A 19,730-nucleotide genomic window follows, 5' to 3' on the forward strand; every position below is an offset into this window, starting at 1 on the left:
AGCTTGTATGTTCCTTTCTCCAGTCTCCTGCAATCCAGCCTCACATCTCTCTTAGTTTGCTGCCAGCGCTGGCTGCCGTGGCTGCAAAGCCCAGCTCCAGATTCATCTTTCACTCCAGCCTCCTTTCTGTGAGGTCCAGCTGCCCTTCATGGGCACTCAGACACTTATTTTGCGATCATCAGAGTCGTGTGTAAACTCCTCTGTGTGGCAAATCTTTCCTTTCTGAGCAAAAGGTTCCTGTTTTGTGCTTCTTTTGCACTTTATATGTCCACTTAGAGAATCTCTTCACATTCTGGATCAATGCCTGGACTGGTCTGAATACTCTACACACTGAAGGGCCTTTAGAGTCAAAAGGGAAGAGCCGACTGTCCCTAGTTACAGTGATTAAGAGCTGTAAAGATGAGGATGAGAAAAGACAGAGTCAATATGTCTCCTAAATTTCTAGAAACTGGAACGCTCTTTCAGATTGGACTATAATTTGCTCCTGTTGAATTATAATTTTCTCTCTGCTGGTTTTGCTTGGCTGGTTGCTTCCCTTATGGTCTGGCCTATTGTCCATTCTAGACAATGGAACTTTCTCTCTCACCAGTTGGTCCAGGCATTGCCCTGGCATCGGCAAGGTGCTCATTGCTTCCAGAAACATTAGGATTTGCTCTGCCCTGTTGCTGATTATTCTGAGTACAAATAACTTTTTAAAAATTTCTATTAAGTAAAATTCATAATTCAATCTTAAAGAACAGGATATTCTTAGTACATCCTTATTCTACTTATTTTTACTGAATTATATAGGTATTTATTGCACCACCATTACTTCTGTAATGGTGGGCTCAAAATAGATCTCATTTTTCAATGAGTAATTGGCCTAGGGTAGTAGCCCAGTGGTTAAGAGTTCAGGATTTTGGACCAGAAGCCTGGCCCATTGTGACTCTGTGGTACAATGGAGACAGGAACAATAGCTATTTCATAAGAGAACAAGACAATGTATATAAAGTGCTTGGCACCATTCTTGGCACTGGCTAGCACACAGTCAGTACTTAATAAATGTGAGACTATCTAATTAATATTATGCTACCTGAATAGGGTTCTGGGCCTTGTACCAATTCACAAATACCAAAGTCCATGTATTGGAATGGAAAGCGAACAATATTCCTGGAGGAACTACTTTGTCCAAGGTGCTGTACTAAGTCAAATCATGCCTTTCAGCATCAAGGACCTGGTGGTTTCATTAGGGAGAAGCCTCAGGGGAAAAAATGAGCCAGTAGGGGCTAAAGGACTAGCACAGAAAATAAGGGCCATGGGGAGATAGGAAGAGGGGGGGGAGGGGGACGGGAGGGGACAAGCACCAGTGAGCTTGCAGGCAGGGAGGTCAGATCCTGCAGAGCGGCATGGGCTGTGATGAGTAGCGCGGGTATAATCCCCATGCATTCAGGATAGAATCTAAATTCTCTAAGTAGCCAGCACAGCCCTGCATGTTTTGTCCTGCCTGCCTCCCCGGCCTCATTTGGGGCCACTCTGCCTCTTACTTGATGCACTCTTCTGTGGTTCCTTCAAACCTCAGGCTCCTTCTGGCCTCACGGTATCTCTGCACAGGATGGCGGGTCTGCAGCCTAAACCGGGCCCGGCGGCCCGCTGCGCAGCGGCCTGCAGGGAGCGCATGTTCTAGTCCCCAGAGGCACTAACAGGCCCTGCTTCCAGGCGCGCCTTTCCCTCTTTCCAGAAGACCCTTCCCTCCATCCTTGGCCAGCTCCTGCTCTCCCGAAGACTGCATGCAATGCTGGTTGCTCAAAAGTGCACCCCTAGCTTCAGTCCGAATAGGCCTGCCTTTTCACACTCGTCCATCCTTCGCACCCGGTGCTTGTCCTTCATCACCCTTTTCCGTTTGTAAATAGTTAACTTACAGGACAACCTTCTCTCCACCACCCACTGCCCGCCTGTAAGCCCAGGTGCTACTGCCCTGCTCCCCACACTGTCCCTTGCACCTGCCGCGGAGATCTCAAATCCACTGTCTAAAATATTAATCTAATAGATTCGTTTCTTGACCGCTGCAGAACTTACTCAGTTGTGAGATCATTTTTTTTTTTCAGATTCCACATTTTCTTTCTTATAGTTATTCTTTTTCTGGTTCCTTATTTAAGTTTTCTAGATTCCTGCTATGAGTGAGACCATCCGGTATTAAAATATCAAAATCAACAAACAACTATGAGCCAGAGATACTCTATGGGGGGTGGGGGGCGGGGAAAGGAGGGATTGGGGTCAAAATAAGGGGGTTGTAATTGTATGGGGAACATAAAAATAAAATTTAAATTAAAAATAAATAAATAAAAACAAAAAAAATTGATCTCACAAATGGGGAGAACAGATTTGTGGGTGCCACAGGTGGAGGATGGGGGTGACAGGGGGTGGCTGAAGGAGAGCAAAGGGTCAAGCCCCAACTGGGGTTCTGGGGTGAAACATCCAGAAAGACAGACATCCTGCATTTCAAATCCTGTGTATTTGAAAGCTGCCAAGACAGTAGATCTTAGAAGTTCTTGTCATGAAAATAAAGTGTCTGAGGATGGAAGTGACTTACTGCGCGGCCATTCGCAGTGGACACACATCCCCTGACATGCACTGTGTATCAATCATGTCTGAATCTTGAAGGTGTGTTTTATTAACCATTTCTGTAAGCTGACAACCACCAGCTTTTCCAGGCATTTGGTTATATTAGCTAATAGAGATGTTAAGCCACTAAATATTATATTTACAATTAATGCATTCCTAAGGAAAAGTAATAAAGATGACCATGCTTTTCTCCTTTTTGCTTAAGTTCCAAAAGCACGGGATGAACATTTAATTCCTGATTTTCAGGAAATGCTACCTTTATAGACGTGCAAACCCTCCTTGCCGTAGGGTTGTGAGTCCGTTTTGTGTTTCTGCACTGAACGCGCTACCCGCTCATCTCCACACTGCACGTGAAGTCGTCTTTAAATTGTCATTTTAGGGGCCATGTTCCTCTGATAGGCATCACCTTTAAAGTATGTGAAAATTTTTAATGAAGCAGTTTCACACAGAACCTGACAATTCTGGTTTTCCTGGCAAAATGAGAAGAGCTGAGTCCACATTCTAGGTAGCAGCAAAAACATCAAGTTTCTTAAATAATGAGCGAGGCTAGCTGAGCAGTATGGCTTATTTGAGTTGGGCCGGGCGGGGTGCTGTTCTGAGGACATCCCAGACACACAGACAGCAGAGCAGACCGCGCGGCGACCAGTGGGCAGGCGACGCGGTGCCCTGAGTGGGGGCTGCTGGTGTCCACGAAGGCGGCGCGGCGGGGGAAGGGGAAGTGTGAGGTGCTGTGTGAGTGGAGAACGGGTCCGAGCCGGTACCTCTTCCCCGGCTCTGGAGAAAGACAGGAGGGCGATCCAAGGAAAGGAGGAGGCAACGTGAGCGGTGATTCCAGGGTCTCCAGCCAGGGAAGGGGGCGAAGGACAAAAGGGTCACGTGGGGAGGCTGTGCCAGAGCTGGGTGGGGCAAGGCGCTTGGCTGGATTTCCATGCGGTGACTTCATGGCGATGGCAGTCCAGCCACCAGCAAGGCTGTGCCCTAAAGTACAGGGGGGCTGTCCCGGCTGGAGGCAAGAGAGGAGCCCTGGGAGATGGAGGAAGAGGAGCAAAGGCCTGGGAGGAGGGAGCTGGTCAGATCGAATGCCGGGGGAGTCTCAGATGGCGGGACCACCCTGAGCTCTCTCCTTTCAGAGTGGGGAAGGCCCCAGTGCCCACCTAGAGACCCGCTGGGACAGCAGCCAGAGTGCTGTGAGGTGAGCGTTGAGTGGGTGGCAAGGACGTGTCACAGCAGGTGCGCTCACTTGTTCAAGAAGTTTGCCCAGGGAAGGAGGTGCCAGGGGCATGTGGCTGCCCCCTGGGCCCCAGGGGACGGGTACGGCACCTGCAGCGTGCCAGGCCCTGTGTGTCTCCACAGGTCCTTCCAAGGCCCCTCCCTCGTGGGACTTCTCAGCCCCGGTCTGGGGACAGAGAGAGAGGAAGAAAGCTACCTCTTCCCAGACTTGTCTTCCTAGAGGAGACAGCCAGTTTCCCTCGGACCCAGAGGGAAGACCTGGAAGGTGTGGGCAGAAGAGGAGAGGGACAGGTCACTTCCTGGGGGAGGAGGTGTCCCTGCTGCAGGGACAAGATAGAACAGGCTGGGGACAGAGTAGCCTCGATGGAAATCCCACAGACCTTTGCTCAAAGTGATACCTCTCAGGCCAGGCGTTAAAAATACCCTGGCTGCAGGCCTGCATCCCCACAGAAGCCAGGAGCCAGGGGACTGTTTTCACCCACTGTCCCTGGTACCATGTGGTGACAAGTCAAGCAGTCCAACAGCTGCCTGCCCTCCCCTGAAACTGGAGAGCTGACAGGGATCTGCAGTAATCTGCTGTCACTTTCCACTGCCCTCAAGTGAGACCTGGACTATGTATAGCCAGGGCCTGGCACATGCTGTATCCAGGCAGGAGGCAGGCCGCTGGTAGACTGGCTTTTTCGTGAGGTTCAAGTGAATATTGGGGCCTCCTGGAGCCAGAATGGGTGCCTCTGAGAGCACCTCGGTGGAGAAGGCAGCTGTGGGTTGTGTTAACTGGCATTTTGTACGATTAAGCTTGGTCAGCGCCCAGGAAGAGACCCAGAGGCCAGGTTGTGTGTGCTTTCCACCCATCCCTACCCTGTTAAAAGCATTATAACAACCAGCACAACCACAACGATCATACCTATCGGGTATTTTCGATATTCCAGGTACACGCTAACACCTGACATTAAACATCTCATTGACACAAAGCGCCCATGAAGTTGAATGAGGAACTAGAGGCACAGAGAGGTTCATCAACTTGTCCGAGGCCACACAGCCCATAAGTGACACAGCTGGGATTCCAACCTGGACACTCTGGCTACAGAGCCTACGCTTTCATCTGGACATTCTGTTCCTAATGCCTGGACTTCCCAGGGTCCTGGGCCCAGATCCTGGCTCTGCTGCTTACCAGCTGTCAGACTCTCAGCCAATCACACCTTCTCCGAACTCAGTTTTCTAATCTCAAAAGCAAGCTCTGAGTCTTTCGGGAGTAACATGCGTGCAGGCCCTTCGTGAAAGTCTGTTCCTTATAAATTTACTACACAGCGAACTCCATGACGAGAAGTCAACAGTCTCTGAACCAGATCCCTCAGCAGCACGGCCTGGAGGGAGGATCCCCTTGCAAAAAGGCAGATTCCCGGGGCCCACCCTGGGGATTTTGATTCAGTCTGTCTAGGATGGGGCCCAGGAAACTGCATGTCTGCCAAGGTCCAGTGAGGGCGGTGCTGCCCGTGTGGGGCCCACAAGCCAGAACCGCCCTCTCGCCGCGGCTAACACGTCGTCACTCTCGCTCACCGAGCAGCATCTCTTGATGTCCGAGCCGAGTGAATGAAGGGGATAGGACTGAGGTCAGGTTTTTTTTCTTTTTTACTAAAAATATTGTTGCAATGGAACTTTTTAAAATGGATTTGGCTGACCTGGTGCAAGGCCATTTGCCCGGTTTTCTCAGCAGAGTGCTGTGCCCAAGAGCCTCTGACAGTGCACCCCGCAGGCCCAAACCAGATCCCCAGCTGGCCCCTTCCCAGCTCTCTCTGGAAGAGTCCCACAGAGTATTTACTGTCCCCCTGGGGGCAGGGAGCCAGCATCTCTTCTCCAACTAAACCTTCCATCGGTGGGTGGCCCTCATCAAAGAAAAAAAAGCAGAGGGGGGGCGCTTCAGCAGATAGATCCCCAAAAGATAGAATTGTGGCTCCAGGAGGAAACTTTGACCTGTCCCTCCCAGGGCACATGTTAAAAAGCAGAAGAGAAACCTGTAGCTGCTCAACAGAAGTCTGTGAAAATAAACTGACCAGGGTTTGTTTTGATAACATCTGCTGATGACAACAGATACCATGGCAACTGTCTTGCTGAGGCACTTGCTCTCCCGAGCCCCGCCTTAGAGGCCCTCGTCCCTCTGGGAGACTCCTTTGACGAGGCCCTGTGGCTTCTACTTGACCCCAGGAAGGGGTTCAGCCTGAGCAACCAAGTGAGCTGCACGTGGCCCTTGGCTGGTGACAGACTCCACAGTTTGGGTACTCAGACCTGGTGCCCCAAAGAGCAGGCGTGAGCTTCCCACACTGCCTGGGGATGTTTGGGTTACCGTGTATATGGTGCATTTACTTCTCCCTTTGAGTTGGGGCTCGGGGGGTTCTCATTTGTTTCAGAAATAAATTGGGTGAGTGATCAAGTGAGTGAATGGCCTGGTGTCCCGAGCCCGTGTCAGGGGGAGCAGGGGCAGGTGCAGGATACCTGCTGGCTCACCTGGCCTGCCTCCTGCCCAGCACACAGCAGATGGTGAGGAGAGGCCTGCCTGGTTGGGGACTCCTGCAGCAGGCTGCTCCCCCTGCGTCCCTCTCCAGGCGTTCAGAAGTCACCTGGCCTGCCCATCCATCGCCCTGCAAGACAGCGCGCTGGCCATTTTCCCGTGTGGCTGTCCAAACAGACTAGGCTTATCTGGAGAAAAGCACATCAAGTTTAGAGACGAGGGAGCCCCAGAGGCCTCATTGTACAGACTCAGTGTTTTGGGGGACTGATTTTCCTGGTGGAATAAGTCATTTTCAATGCTAAAGCTAAGCAGATAATTATACAAAAAGACTCCACAACAGCCAGTCAAGCTCAAATGCTGAGAGATTGGAAAGAAAAATCTTGTGCTGCTGAAACAGATTTTATTTCTTTTTATTTTACTGCCTTAGCTTATAATAGTCCTAATAATAGTTTTGCGCTGGTGGCCTTCACGGTATTACATGCCTGCATTTCAAAATTTAGAGCTTTGGGTGGAGGCTACCCAGGGATATAATGATTGGACCTCCTGTCTGGGCTCAAGTGTTACTGAGGCACTTGGGGGGCAAGAGTAGTGAGAAAAGAAGGTTCAACAGTGTCAAGGCGTATAAATCAACAGTGCATTAGTCACTCTGTAAAATCTCTAGTCCCCTCTAAGTCTGTGTGTGGAAGAAAGAATTTACCCACCATCCCCTCAATCTGTGCCTCACAACAGCACCTCTTGCCGGTCTCTTCACTGTCTCACCCCAAACACCAGCCTCATTACCGAGACGCACCCCATCAACACTCAGCACAGAGTTCGCAGGCACTTGGGTTCTAAGGAGGTCTGCAGTTTCAGAGCGCGCGTGGGCATGCATCCTCTGAAGGGTACAGGCTGTCTCTGAGGGGTCATTCTCAAAGCCAAGCCAAGACTAGCCTGACCTCCTCTGATTTCTCAGATGCAGCAGGTGCGAGCTTGGAGAAGGCCATCTCCGGGCAGGGAGCAGCTGGCAGAAATACCCGAATTGTGTGTATGTTGCTATTTTCTGCCCAGTGTTCCCACATCATCCCAACTGTAGATTTACTTGACTCCAGCAACTTCATTTAGCTTCTTCTCTTGCCATTAAGAAATGCAATCACCTGGATGTTTGCCAGGACAAGCGGGTCTGGAGGCAGTGTTAGTCTTATGGAGCCCAGAGGCTTCTGCCCACGCTGCATTTATACTTTGGACTGAGAGTTTCATGATTTAAAAAATTTAGTCTCACCCATATTTCAGTGGGATGAAGCTAGGATGACAAATGGACGGATGCCTGTATCTGACAGGCGCAACCTATTTATTTACTATTCCACTCAATTATTTTTTAATTTCATTTAATTTTAAAAAGAGATCAAGGAGAGATGTATTTCCAATAGAAGCTATGCATTTATGATTCCTTGGTTTTTATTCTCATCTACCCATCCATCCATCCACCCACCCATCCATCCACCCACCCATCCATCCATCCGTCCATCCTCCATCCATCTACCATCCATCCATCCATATATCCATCCATCATCCATACATCATCCATCCATCCATCCACCCAGCAAACATTTATTAAAATGCCAAGTAATTGCTAATCATCAGTCCCTTTAATCACACCGGTCATTTGGGTTCAAGATATAGTCCATATGTACATTTAAATGCTCCTTACATGTGGGTGAAAATCCAAAATAAAAACTGAAGACAGTGTCCCTTTGTGAGTTGGCACTGCTTGCAAACATGAAGCAATTCTGCCCACCTACTGCATGATATAGTAGAGGGAACCTGCTATTTGGAATTAAATTGATGTGAATTCAAATCTTGCTTCATGCTCTGCCATTTTATAGCTTTATGACTGGGCAATTTCTACTTAACTCTATGAAATCATTTCTTCATAAGTAATGTGAGAATATGTTTAATAAAATGACATACATAAAGTGCCCATATTGCACATAGTTTATGGTAAATTGATAATAAGTGCTATTTCCCGATCCTTCCTCTTCTGTTCAACATTCATTCAACAACCACTGTTGAGCTCCCACTGACTGAGGTGCTAGGATTCTCACATAGACATAAAGCGAGTTCTTAGCAATAAATAAAAAAAATCTCCCTGGAAATCAGTGAGTAAACAGAGCATGAATATTTGGTGAGTAAATGAAAGAATGAATATTTCCATTTGGGTGTTCCACAAGACTGAATTTCATAAGTCTCTTCTTAGTTTCACCAGTTTGCTCTAAGAAGCTTCCACAATTACCCTTTAACTGTTTTGACATCTTAGTTAACATCTCACATTCATCTCACATTCATTACCTCTAGGGTGCTCGGATTTGTCATCTCTTTTGGAGAAAAGAGTAAGGTGAATTTGGACTCTTCCCTGAGGCTAACTAGAAAAACAACCTCTGATTTGGCCATAGAAAGCCACACAGTTCCTTGGATACCTCTCAAATAGGATTCCCACAAGCCCAGAGCACGTCCTTCTAAGGAGACTCAAGGTGAGGGTCACTACGTGTGTTGGGAAGCTTCAGTCCTGGAGCAGACCTTCATCCCGGGGGCCCTAGAACCAACTTGACACTCCAGAGTTGTCCAGATCAGAGGCAAGCCAGCAAGTCCATGCCATTCCAGAGAGTCACCAGACTAAAGGTGAAATTGGCACAAGATTCTGCTCGTCAGGAAATTTCTCCAGCCCAAGAGAGCAGCATGGTGCCTTGCAAATCTGAAGCCCACCCTGTGATCCTACTTAAATATGACTGCATTTAGGAGATGGCTGCACACTGATGTGGGAGCCATATTTTAAGCATCAAATGGTCCATGAACTTGCTGCATATTAATGATCCAGAAGACCTTAAAAAAATTATAACACCTGGATGTCATCCTGCTCTTCTTTCTTAAGGATGGGACCCAGACATCGGTATATTTTAAGAATTCCTTATGCGATTCTGATATGCAGCCAAGGTTGAGAACTACTGCTATTGACCAAGAACTGGGCTAAAGTTAAGTGACAGGTGAAGGGAATAAGCTTTTGATGAGAACTGGTGAGATTTCAGGCTCTCAGTTAAGCCTTCTACATAGATTAATTTTTTCAACAGGAAACATCCTAACAAAATAACAATACCTGGCACTGGTACAGAATCTTATACTTTTTATAAGAAACTTATTCACCTGCTTTCATTCAGTTCTCCGAATTCACAGAGGTAGAAACTAACTTGATTTCCTAGTTGAGAAAAATAACCTGCATGCCCATAACTTTCCCAGGATCAAATAATTAATATGTACAGAAAACACACAGAAAAATAATTAATGGGGGAGGAAATGTAAATGGTAAATAATTTTATGAAAAAGTTCATGTAGGCAGAAATCAAAGAATGTTCATTAAAACAACAATAAAAATCCAAAATAGACAAATATTTTAAACACCCTGAAATTTGCATCAGTTTTCAGAATGAGGGAAATTATCTTTCAAATATGATCAGACAATGGAATATGTTGGTGGCATTAATGTGTGTTTGTGAAGACTATAAAAAGATTTAATGACCTAGGGACACTCACAATATACTGAAATGAAAAAAGTAGGAAACGAAACTATAATAATCTCAACTGAAAAATGGATTTATCATAGAAAAAAGTACTGGGAAGAAATCTACCAAACATTCACTATCCATCCTGCCTTCTCTTTTCTTTCCACACATTCTAGCCTTCCCAGGTGGGTATGTGCTTTTCTGTGGATGACAAGTTTCTGACCAGGATCAGGGGTACCAGCTGTGTAAGTCACACCAAGTCCACAGCCATGAAATAAGGGGCTCAGGACCACCTACGTGGTCCCCCAGGTTCTGGGGAGCGCTGACGTTGCATTCATTCGCGAAAGTATTGATAGACCATAGCAAGCATTCAATCAATATTCATGTTATCATGGAATCATCTCATAAGCCTGCCTGATAGCTATTTTTCCATATTTATAAAAAAATAAAGCTCACAGAAATTAAGTAACCTGCTCCACGCCACCTGTCTAGAAGAGGCAAAACCAGAATATAAGTTCAGTTCTTCTGACCCCCAAGTGCCCTGCATTCTCTCTCCCCTAATGATTTTCTCCCTGCACTGACCCCCCCCACCTGGACTGACACTGTTGGGTCAAAGGTGTTTGGGAGGAAGAGCAAGACCAGGGGAAATCCCCTCTTGTCATTTTGCTTGAGTGACCCCGAATGAGGCTTTGGGGGGGGCTGATTCTTGAGGGAGTGTGTGTGTTTGAATAGGATAAGGAATCAGAAATGGGGGGAACACTGCCTGTGCCCGTGCTCTTTCAAGTTCTAAGCTAAGTGGACAGCAGTGAGCATAGAGGGCCCCATCCCCATGCTCACCCCTAAAAACACCCCTCAGTAAAACACCCCTCAGTAACTGAGCAGGGTAGCTGGCTCTGGAGATGCTGGTATGAGTGGGGATTTCACAGGCTGAGCAGCTGTCATGCTGTTCGGCCTGGGTTTTTGCAGCCTGTGACTTTCCCATTTATATCGTACAAAGACCTATCACAACCCCGCCCCGCTTTCTTTTTGCTGGCAACACACAGATGGAACCGAACTTCCACATTTGGTCCCCAGGAGGGAGCCGGAGGGAAAAAATATATAACAGCAATGGAGCTATTTCTAAAATGCTTGTCTTTCTGTCAACCAGAGAGTTCTCTGTGGGGGCCATATGACCACAGGTAAATCCTGAGAAGACGTGTTTGTGAGGTGATCTCAAGACACGTAGGTTGTGAAGGGCTTTTGAAATCACCAAAGATATTTTAATGTGTCTGGAGTGCTTTTCCTGCATTGGAAGACCGTCCATTTTTAATTTTTTTTTTTTTTTGGAGAATTCAAATTCACGAGGGTTAATTTGTTCATTGAAGGATGTGCTGAAGCTGAGCTTCCTGGCGGTGCCGACTAGTGCTGCTGCAACTCAAATGGTCCCTGTCTCAGATTTGGGCCAGCTTGGGCCAGGCCTGGAGGCTGATGCCGGACCGTGGTGCCTACTAGAATCCCTGGCACCACGGGCACTCCTGGAGAGGAGGCGCCTGAAACGGTCCAGAGGAGCTGCAGGAACAGTCCCTGGGCCCCCGTGCCAGGCGCCCCAGCAGGCCCCGCAACGCAGATAAAATAAGAACTGACTTCAGCTCACACCAACAACTTGCTGAGAAAAAAAAATTCCTGTTAATGAATGTGCAGCTAAGATCTTCCCAGATCCACACGTCTGACTCTGCAACCAAGTCACAGGAGAGGCAGATCCCTGCGGGCTGCTGCCGTCTGATCCGTGAAGAGAGACAAAGTCAAAAGACTCTTGTTTGTCCCGGATCAGGGGGACACTTGAGAGAGCAAAGGGGCAGGCTTCAGTGCACCTAATGGAACCTGCAAAAACCATCCCTAACTATCCTTTCTTTTTAATAATAGCTCTAGCATTTCTCTCAGGAAAATAGTGGCTGTGATGACTGTCCTTGGAAAATGAAGAGGTCACCATGTGCAGACACCGAATCAGTCCCGTGCACCACGACATGTTCCTGTGTGGACCCACCCCTGGCTGGCCACAGGGCCCAGCTCCGCGCAGGAGCCTGCTCGGGGTTCCAGGAGGCTGAGCGCAGCCAGGGTGCGCGCTGCCCCCCTCTCCTGCCCACCGACCCGAGCTCGGCCGCCCCCAGCCCCCTGCTCACCTCCAGCACAATCTCCTTCATCTGAAACTGCTTTTGTGCGACTTTGTCTGCAGACACGGGCTCGTGGTAGTACAGGCAAAGCAAGTCGTACTTCTTCAAAATCTGCTTGAAGTTCTTCTCCGTGAGACTGACCACCCGGTCCTTGCCGTCATAACTGGGGAAGTTGAGCCCCTCCTCCGCCCTGCAGGAGGCCAGCAAGTAGATCCCCACGATGAACAAGTGGGTCCCCTTCATCTGGGAGAAGTTTTGTTTTCCTTTCCAGAAAGATCGCGTGCAGGAAAGAGGACCGGGGATTCTAGGGGACGTGCTGAGCCCAGTGGGGAGCAGACCGGCTGGTTTTGTCTCCCCTCTGCCCTTCCCCGGGGCCAAGGACCTGCTGCTCACCCCGGGCGCAGCTCACCGTAAGGCGGCTCAGGACAGGGGGCGGCTCACACTCAGGCGTGCGTAGGACCAGAGCCAGGCCTGGAGGCCGAGCCCCAGATACCTCGCATAGCTCTGCTCAGCCCCGTCTCATCAGGAACTCCATTTTTAGGATGCAGTTGTTTGGGGCTAAAAATAAATCATGCAATGAATAAAAAAGTTAGATAGGACGCTGTTGAGGGATTTGCTGAGACAGTGGGTCAGGGTGGTGGAGCGGGAGGAGGCAGCGGGAAGAGGGGAGAGTGGGTGCCTGTGAAGAGAGGAGGCCAGGAAGGTCACAGGGGAGAAATAATCTCAGAGGGAGAAGAGAAAATGAGCGAGAGAACAGGGAGGGTGGCTTGCTGCGCAGAGAAGAGGGAAGACAGAGGCTGTGCGTTACTCTTCGGAGGTCACCCTGCTTCCTGGCAGCTGCTGGCCCTACCCGCTCTCGCCGGCATGGGAGCAGGCGGGCCCCGGGGTGGACCTCCCGTCCTGTACCTGCCGTCCCCGACCTCCTGTCCTCTTTTCTTGGAACCCAGCCCACATGCTTCTGCTGATGGGGAGGCGCCAGCCCCCCACAGACAGAGGCAGAGGCCCCAGTCACCCCAGCCTTCTCTCTCACCATCTGCATTTCTAAGTGAGGTAAAATAAAAGCTCAAAGCTCTTCTCACAAGCCCTCTTGGGTACTTTGCCCTCAGCCTGTCTTTGGTTTTTACATGACCCGTGTTCATGGTCTTGGGCTTTGCTCTTCTGCAGAGGCAGAGTGGGGTGGGGGCCTAGAGGCCTCTGAGCCCCACACATCGGAGTTCAGGTCCCCGCCCCTCCCTCCAGGGACTGAGTGAGCTTGGGTGTGCACGCGCCCTCTCTGATTCTCCGTCCCCAGATCGGGTGGGGGCAGATATGAACGTACGGTGAGGTCAGCAGCAGAGACGGAAGGGTCGGCTGCAAGTGGGTCCAAACGCGGTGACTGTGAGTCTCGCTCCATTCTCACTGGACAGGGTGGCGCGTCAGCTGCGGTAATCATCTGCCAGTTACGTCCAATAATGTCTGTGACCCGTCTCCTGTCCGTTTTCTCCTTGAACCCAGCAGGCATTTGGGGGGCAGAAGTAATTCATGCTCAGAGATGAGCTGAGAGTCAGCAGGATGGGCAACTCGGGTAGTGTGGCTGCCCCCAGGCGGAGGACTCAGCTGTGTCAGAAACGGCGATCAGGCCCCTTTAACTCCGGGCCACGGCCCTGCAGGTCTGTGGCCAGGTATTTTCTTCCTCCATTTGGAAAAATCAGCTTCGGAAGTAATGAGGGCTTTGTGAGGCCCCATGCTTGCAGGGACAGAAGGAAAACAGGAGATCAGCGAGTGACCTAGGGGGTGGGACCAGACCCCCATCCTGCAGCCAGAGGCCCCTGGTAGAGGCAGGCTGATGGGGAGATGGCTCAGGACACTCCATGCGCCAGAAGCCAGGACCTGGAGCACCCGGCGTGCGGCTGCGCCTCATCCAGGCCTCCCAGAGGTGACGCTTCTGTGCTGGTTAAAGATGGTACCAAGGGCAATCATCCCAGGCCCGCTCAGCTTTCCAGGCCGCTGGAAAGCATATGGGATCTCAGCTTTCTGTAGAAAACTGGGGAGGGGGGCAGGCAAGATTTCTGAATGAAACAACCTGTTATTTTTTTTTTGAGGTCAGCTTCCCCAAACGGTTGCCAGTTGTCTCAATCCTCAATCTCATCAAGTTACTTTTATTTAGAATTCGCTCCATTTTTTATCATAAAGTTTGTTTTAAAGATTTATTTATTTATGCATAGAAGAACTAGGGTACAGGCCAGAGGTGCAGGGGGTGAGAGGATTCACCAGACACAGAGTGGGGAACAGAACAGGTGGATTGTCTGAAATACACTGCTGAGGGGAGCAGTGAGCGAGTCAGGAGAGGTCTGCTGCCCCATGTGGGTAGCTCCCTGGCCAGGGATCGAACTCGTGCTGTGGTGGCTGTGGATAGCTTCATGGGTTGTGTCTTAATACCTTGCGCCACCAGGGAGGCTCCAAGTTTTTTTTCCCCCCCTTTTTAATGTTACTAAAAACTGGGAGGTATTTCAAATCAGAGTCTGAATTTCCTGAGTTGCAGTTGACAAAAAGTACCAGGACAAAGGGGTCATTTTTAAAATTTAGTTCAGCCCTTGAATCTGGTTTTAAGCAACTAAGCATTCATGGAAGAGCCCCATGTGCAAAGTTCGCCCCAGATTCTGGACTCTGAGGACCGCAGGCCCCTGCCATCTGCCGCAGAGATCGGGTTTCCCACGGCCCATCCTCGGGGAGAGGCGAGGACTTCGGCTCCTGTCCCACTCCTGGAGATAGGTTTTCAGGTCTGCTGTGTGCCAGCCTTTGCTCTGGCTGCCTTTTCCTAGTTTCATTTTTCCTTTGTCTTACTGCTCACCAACTTTAATTGATGTTATAAACAGGAATCCTAGCTAGTTCCAAGTCAACTTTGCATCTAACAAATCAGCCTTTGCATTTCAGATTTGGCTGCTGCTAAAGCTGGTAGTTGCAGAAGAGGGTTTGAAGGGCGTGGCTGCCCACAAGGCGGTGTGCTCTGTGTGGGTAGTTTACGTGGGCATGCTAAGGCGTGTGTTTTTATGTGCCATTGGCAGGCATTTTTCCTTTGTTTATTTGAACAAGAAAAAATAAAACAAAACAAGAAAATACAAAGAAGTGTCAGTTGTTGTCACAATATATGATGTAGGCCCCTAAGTTTTGGTTAACAATTTTCTAGTCCTTAACTCTGTGTGGGCACCACCTAGAATCCCTTGATCTAATCAAATCCTTTCATTTCTTTCTTCTTGACAAGTGGCGCAATGTCCTAGCATCTATTTTACAAGCTGATCTCCACCGTAATCCATTTTATAGGTGCATCAGGATGGAAGCCATGGCCTTTCCTTCCTTGTTAACGACATCATTTTTTAAATTTTTATTGAGCATCTATGTGCCAGACTCTCTATTGCATCCCTGAACTCACCGAGCTTGCATCACAGAGAGGAGGCAACCGATAACGAACAAGAAGCGTGTGTGTTTGTGGGGGCTTGTGCAGTCCCTGCTTGTGCACATGACATCAAGTAGAGGCACGTGCTGAAGAACAACCGAGAAGGGCAAAGGAGTCAATAGCAGGGGCAGGGAGTGGCTTTTTGCACCGGTGAGGAGGAAAGCACCTTTGAGGAGGGCGCCTGGGAGCAGATGCCAGGCAGGCACGAGCCTTAGGGCCAGGCCCCAGCAGGTGAGTCCATCAAGGGCCTTGACATTGGCAGCCCGCAATGCCGGGACGCCACCGCTAGAGGGCGCCTCGCCCGCCTCGTCCTCCTAGGTGGGCACCAAGACTCTTTTCACCTGTTAATAACACTTGGGGGTTCACACCTGCACTGGAAGGTCAACAGGCCGGGACACTACGTGAGCGACTCCAAGGCAGGTCAGAATAAGGGAACTGGGACCCCAGAGTCCGGACACCTGGGTTCTGAGCTGTTCTGACAGGTGGGACAGAGGCGCCAGGTCAGGTCTCCGCACCTCTCACCTCCCCAATTTGGGGAAGAGTCTCTGGTCTTCTATGGCACGTTTTAAAATTTGCTGCACCCGTGGAAGATTTGCATTTACCAGGAGAAGCCGTGGCGCAGCGAGCACGTTGGAGGAAGTTGGAAGAGAGGTGCTGGCCCAGGAGGGTGTGCAGGCCGGAGCTTGCCTTTCAAGGCAAAACGCAACCAGGACTTCGGCGGCCGCCAGCTCCTTCTTCGGCTAAAATGCTCCCCCCTGTGGACAAAGCCGGGCATGGCACATTTCTTTGTTCGGGCGTCTGTGTCCTGCAGGGCCCCTGGCCTGCGGGCTGGGCACTGTGACTCTCGGAAATGCCTGAGTCCAGAGTCCTGCACCCCAATGTCTGGGGCTTCCCCTGGTGAGGTCAGAACCAGCCTGTTGGCCCCCTAGGGCCTTGATTCCCTCTTAACCCTGAGCACCAGGCAACCCCAGGAGGGTTCCCCTCCGCTCAGCACCAGGAAACTCCCAAACAGAACCGAGCAGAGGAAGATCAAGGTCACTTCAGCCAAGAGCCCGCTGCTCCACCAATAAGCTCCCCAGGTTCTAACGAAGGTTGCTTCTTCAGGGAGGCCCGGAGTGTAGACAGGACTGACATTCACTTGCCGCACACGCCACTTCTCCTTGGAAACATTCTCCCGCGGGGGAGTCTCTTTCCACGGCCAGACTGAGCTTTATTGGAGCAGGGACGGCATCTGTTCGTCTCCCGTGCACTCGGCACAGCTATTGTAGTTGCCATTAAATATTTATTAAATAAATATGAAGTACCTAGCTTTGTGCCAGGGCCTCGTCTAAGTACACATTTAACTCCTTTATTCTTCTTAGCAACCCATGAGGTTGGTAAGTTTAGCATCCCCTTTTAGGGTAGGTGGGACACAGAGGGGTTAAGAAACTGACCTAGGGTCACGTGGCTAGTAATGGCCCTGCTGGGATTTGAACCCCAAGGTGGGCTTTGTGATGGTTTTGGACCACAGCTAGCTGCCTCGCGCAGGGGGTGAGGAGTCACTTGGACAAGGCAGGAATTGCTTCAGAGGGTGCGCCCCACAGTGTGAGACTCCTTGTTGAAGGACAGGTGCTGGGGTGTCCCCTCCTTTCTGTGTGTGTAGAAGGAAATGAACTAATGTGCTCAGTGCTTGCTATGGGCCAGCCATGGGAACGAGACATTTTTTTTTTTAAATAATAAATTTTATTTTTATATTCCCCATACAATTGCAACCCCCCATTCTGACCCCAATCCCTCCCCTCCCGCCCCCCACCCCCCATAGAGTGTCTCTGGTTCATAGTTTTTTGTTGATTTTGATTTTCACTTTCTTATAGTTATTCATTTTCCTGGTCCCTTATTTAAGTTTTCTAGATTCCTGCTATGAGTGAGACCATCCGGCAGTTTTCTTTTTCTTTCTGGCTTATTTCGCTGAGCATGATCCCTTCCAGCGCCATCCATGTTGCTGCAAATGGCATGTGTTTATCTTTTTTGAATGCTGAGTAATATTCCATGGTGTATATGGACCACATCTTCTTGATCCAGTCATCTATTTTTGGGCATTTGGGCTGTTTCCAAAGCTTAGCTATTGTAAATAGTGCTGCTGTAAACATAGGGGTGCAGGTGCTCTTTGGAATGGATGTTTCTGTGTCCTTTGGGTAAATACCTAGGAGTGGAATTGCTGGATCCTATGGAAGCTCTATGTTCAGTAGGTCAAGAAATCTCCACACAGCTCTCCACAGTGATTGGACCAGTTTGCACTCCCACCAGCAGTGCAGGAGAGTTCCTTTTTCTCCACATCCTCGCCAACATTTGTTGTTGCTAGTTTTTTTAATATGTGCCATTCTCACTGGTGTGAGATGGTATCTCAGGCACGAGACATTTTATGCATCACCTCATTGAAATCCTGTCACACTGGGCATGGTTCTTTCCACTTCACACATGAGGAAACTGAGGTTCAGCAGGTCAAGTAGCTGCTGCTTCACAAGCTGGTCAGCAGCAGGGACTGCGCTTGAACCCAGGTCTCTTCTCTCCGCTCCCATGACCCCAGGCTACGTGCATTTCCTTCAGGGAAAAACAGATTTCACTGGATTGAAAGACAAGAAGAGAAAGGGAAGGCAGGTATTTCAACGGGAGAGGACAAGAGGAACAAATAAAAAAAGGAAAGAAAACAAGGGACAAAGTTCAGAAATAAATTTATATGAGATCAGATAAATGGAAAACTTTGTCCTGGAACTGGAGGGAAAATAGAGACGTCCCAAGGAAGCCATAAAAGAGCAGGAAAACCTCTCAAAAAATCCTGGATGTATGAAATGAAAGTGTCCAAATGGAGGGTGTGGTAAGCGAAGTAAAGACACCCCCCAGTTCCCCAAAGATCCTAATCCCCAAACCTGGGAATGTGTTACCTTCTGTGGCAAAAGGGGCTTGTAGATCATTAGATTTAGGATTCACAACCTGGAGATGGGGCGATTAGCCTGCTTGATCCTGGTGGGCCCCTTTTTATCACAAAGTTCTTCTTAAGGGGCACAGCAGGGTTAGCAGGAGGGCGGGCACGGGAGGAGGGCGGAAGCTGAGGTCGACCACCTGCTTGAGGAGGCAGCAAAGATAAAGGAGCCATGTTCCCCTAGGACCCCAAAGGCCTGCAGCCTGCGCCCCCACCTTGTTAGACTTTTAACCTCCATGACTGTAAGAAAATACATTTGTGTTGTTTGAACCACCAGGTCTGTGCTAATTTATTACGGCAGCAGTGGGGAGCTGATACAGAGGAAACCAATCAAAGGGTAGAAAAGCTGCCTGTGGCCTCACTTACCCATACAAATAATCTGTATCTTCTTTCTCCTCACCCCCTTGCAGGCAAAGTTCAGATGAGAGAAGGTTCCACACCAGACCTGATCAGGCTTCTTGCCACACACAGTTCTCTGACCTGCTCTGAGGGGTCCTCTGAGGAGCTGGGACATGGCCCCATGGGTTACTCGGCTCCCCTGTCCCCTCTAAAGTAGGCCACGAAATTGCATCAGATTCCCCAGCCCTTTGGCTCACCTTTTTATAGTAATAGACAATCTCTCAATAGCTCTTGTTTAGAAATTTAAGGCAAATAACGCACTAGTCTCTTTATTCTTAATACAGGAAACGCCAAATCCACTATGATGATGCTAGATATTATTTTGGGCTCCGACTTTAGAAATTTAGACACATGCAAATGTGTCCACTAGGTCAGATAAGCTTATGGAGTGATGAAGGTCACTTGCTGATGCATTTGCAGAATTAACATTTACACGCTTGTCCCTGTGTTTCAGCACCAGTGTTTCTTTTGTGCAACAGTGCGTTACGGACACAAATTTGACAACATGGTGACTAAGAGATGACTGAAGGCTCTAAATAGCCAAACCGCGGTGGCAGCTGAGTGTAATCCGAGCATCTGACTCAGGAACCGGTTCCTGTGACTCCTCCAAGAGCCATGTGTGCTTGGATTTCTTTGGAGATTCTCAAGCAAGATTTTCAAGGTAGTATTTTAGGTACTTATGAAAACAAACAAAATTGAGGGAAAAGAAAGTCTTAGAGCCATTCGTGCCATGAACACTGGGAATGCCGTCACCACCCCAGGGAGAGGAGCTGGGAGAGGTGGTGCCGGGGCTGGTGTGCTAGGAGCTGGGAATGGTCCATGCAGCTGTGAGTGGGCACCCTTACAGCTGCCCTGGGAGGCAGTCGCTGTGGTCACTGCAGCTAAGATAAAGAAACAGGCATAAAGGATGCCATTCCCCTGG

At 49.3% G+C, this 19,730-nt stretch overlaps 2 protein-coding genes across 3 annotated transcripts in view; one reads left to right on the top strand and one right to left on the bottom strand.

The window, feature by feature from the left end:
- CASQ2 (calsequestrin 2) overlaps positions 1-12,417 on the bottom strand; it is a 57,717-nt gene extending 45,300 nt beyond the window's left edge. For both annotated transcript variants that reach the window (XM_037499293.2, XM_054691752.1), the window contains exon 1: positions 12,027-12,417. In XM_037499293.2, coding sequence (XP_037355190.2) covers positions 12,027-12,260 — 234 coding nt within the window. In that variant the 5' untranslated portion in view covers positions 12,261-12,417. The remainder of the gene's footprint in view (positions 1-12,026) is intronic.
- The window catches only part of VANGL1 (VANGL planar cell polarity protein 1), a 158,684-nt gene extending 139,266 nt beyond the window's left edge, over positions 1-19,418 (top strand). The window contains exon 8 of the mRNA XM_054691751.1: positions 19,263-19,418. Coding sequence (XP_054547726.1) covers positions 19,263-19,331 — 69 coding nt within the window. The 3' untranslated portion in view covers positions 19,332-19,418. The remainder of the gene's footprint in view (positions 1-19,262) is intronic.
- The last annotated feature ends 312 nt before the right edge of the window (positions 19,419-19,730 follow it).

Source organism: Talpa occidentalis, unplaced genomic scaffold, assembly GCF_014898055.3.
Source record: "Talpa occidentalis isolate TD23 unplaced genomic scaffold, MPIMG_talOcc4v2.1 talOcc4.9, whole genome shotgun sequence".
Classification (NCBI taxonomy): Eukaryota; Metazoa; Chordata; class Mammalia; order Eulipotyphla; family Talpidae; genus Talpa; species Talpa occidentalis.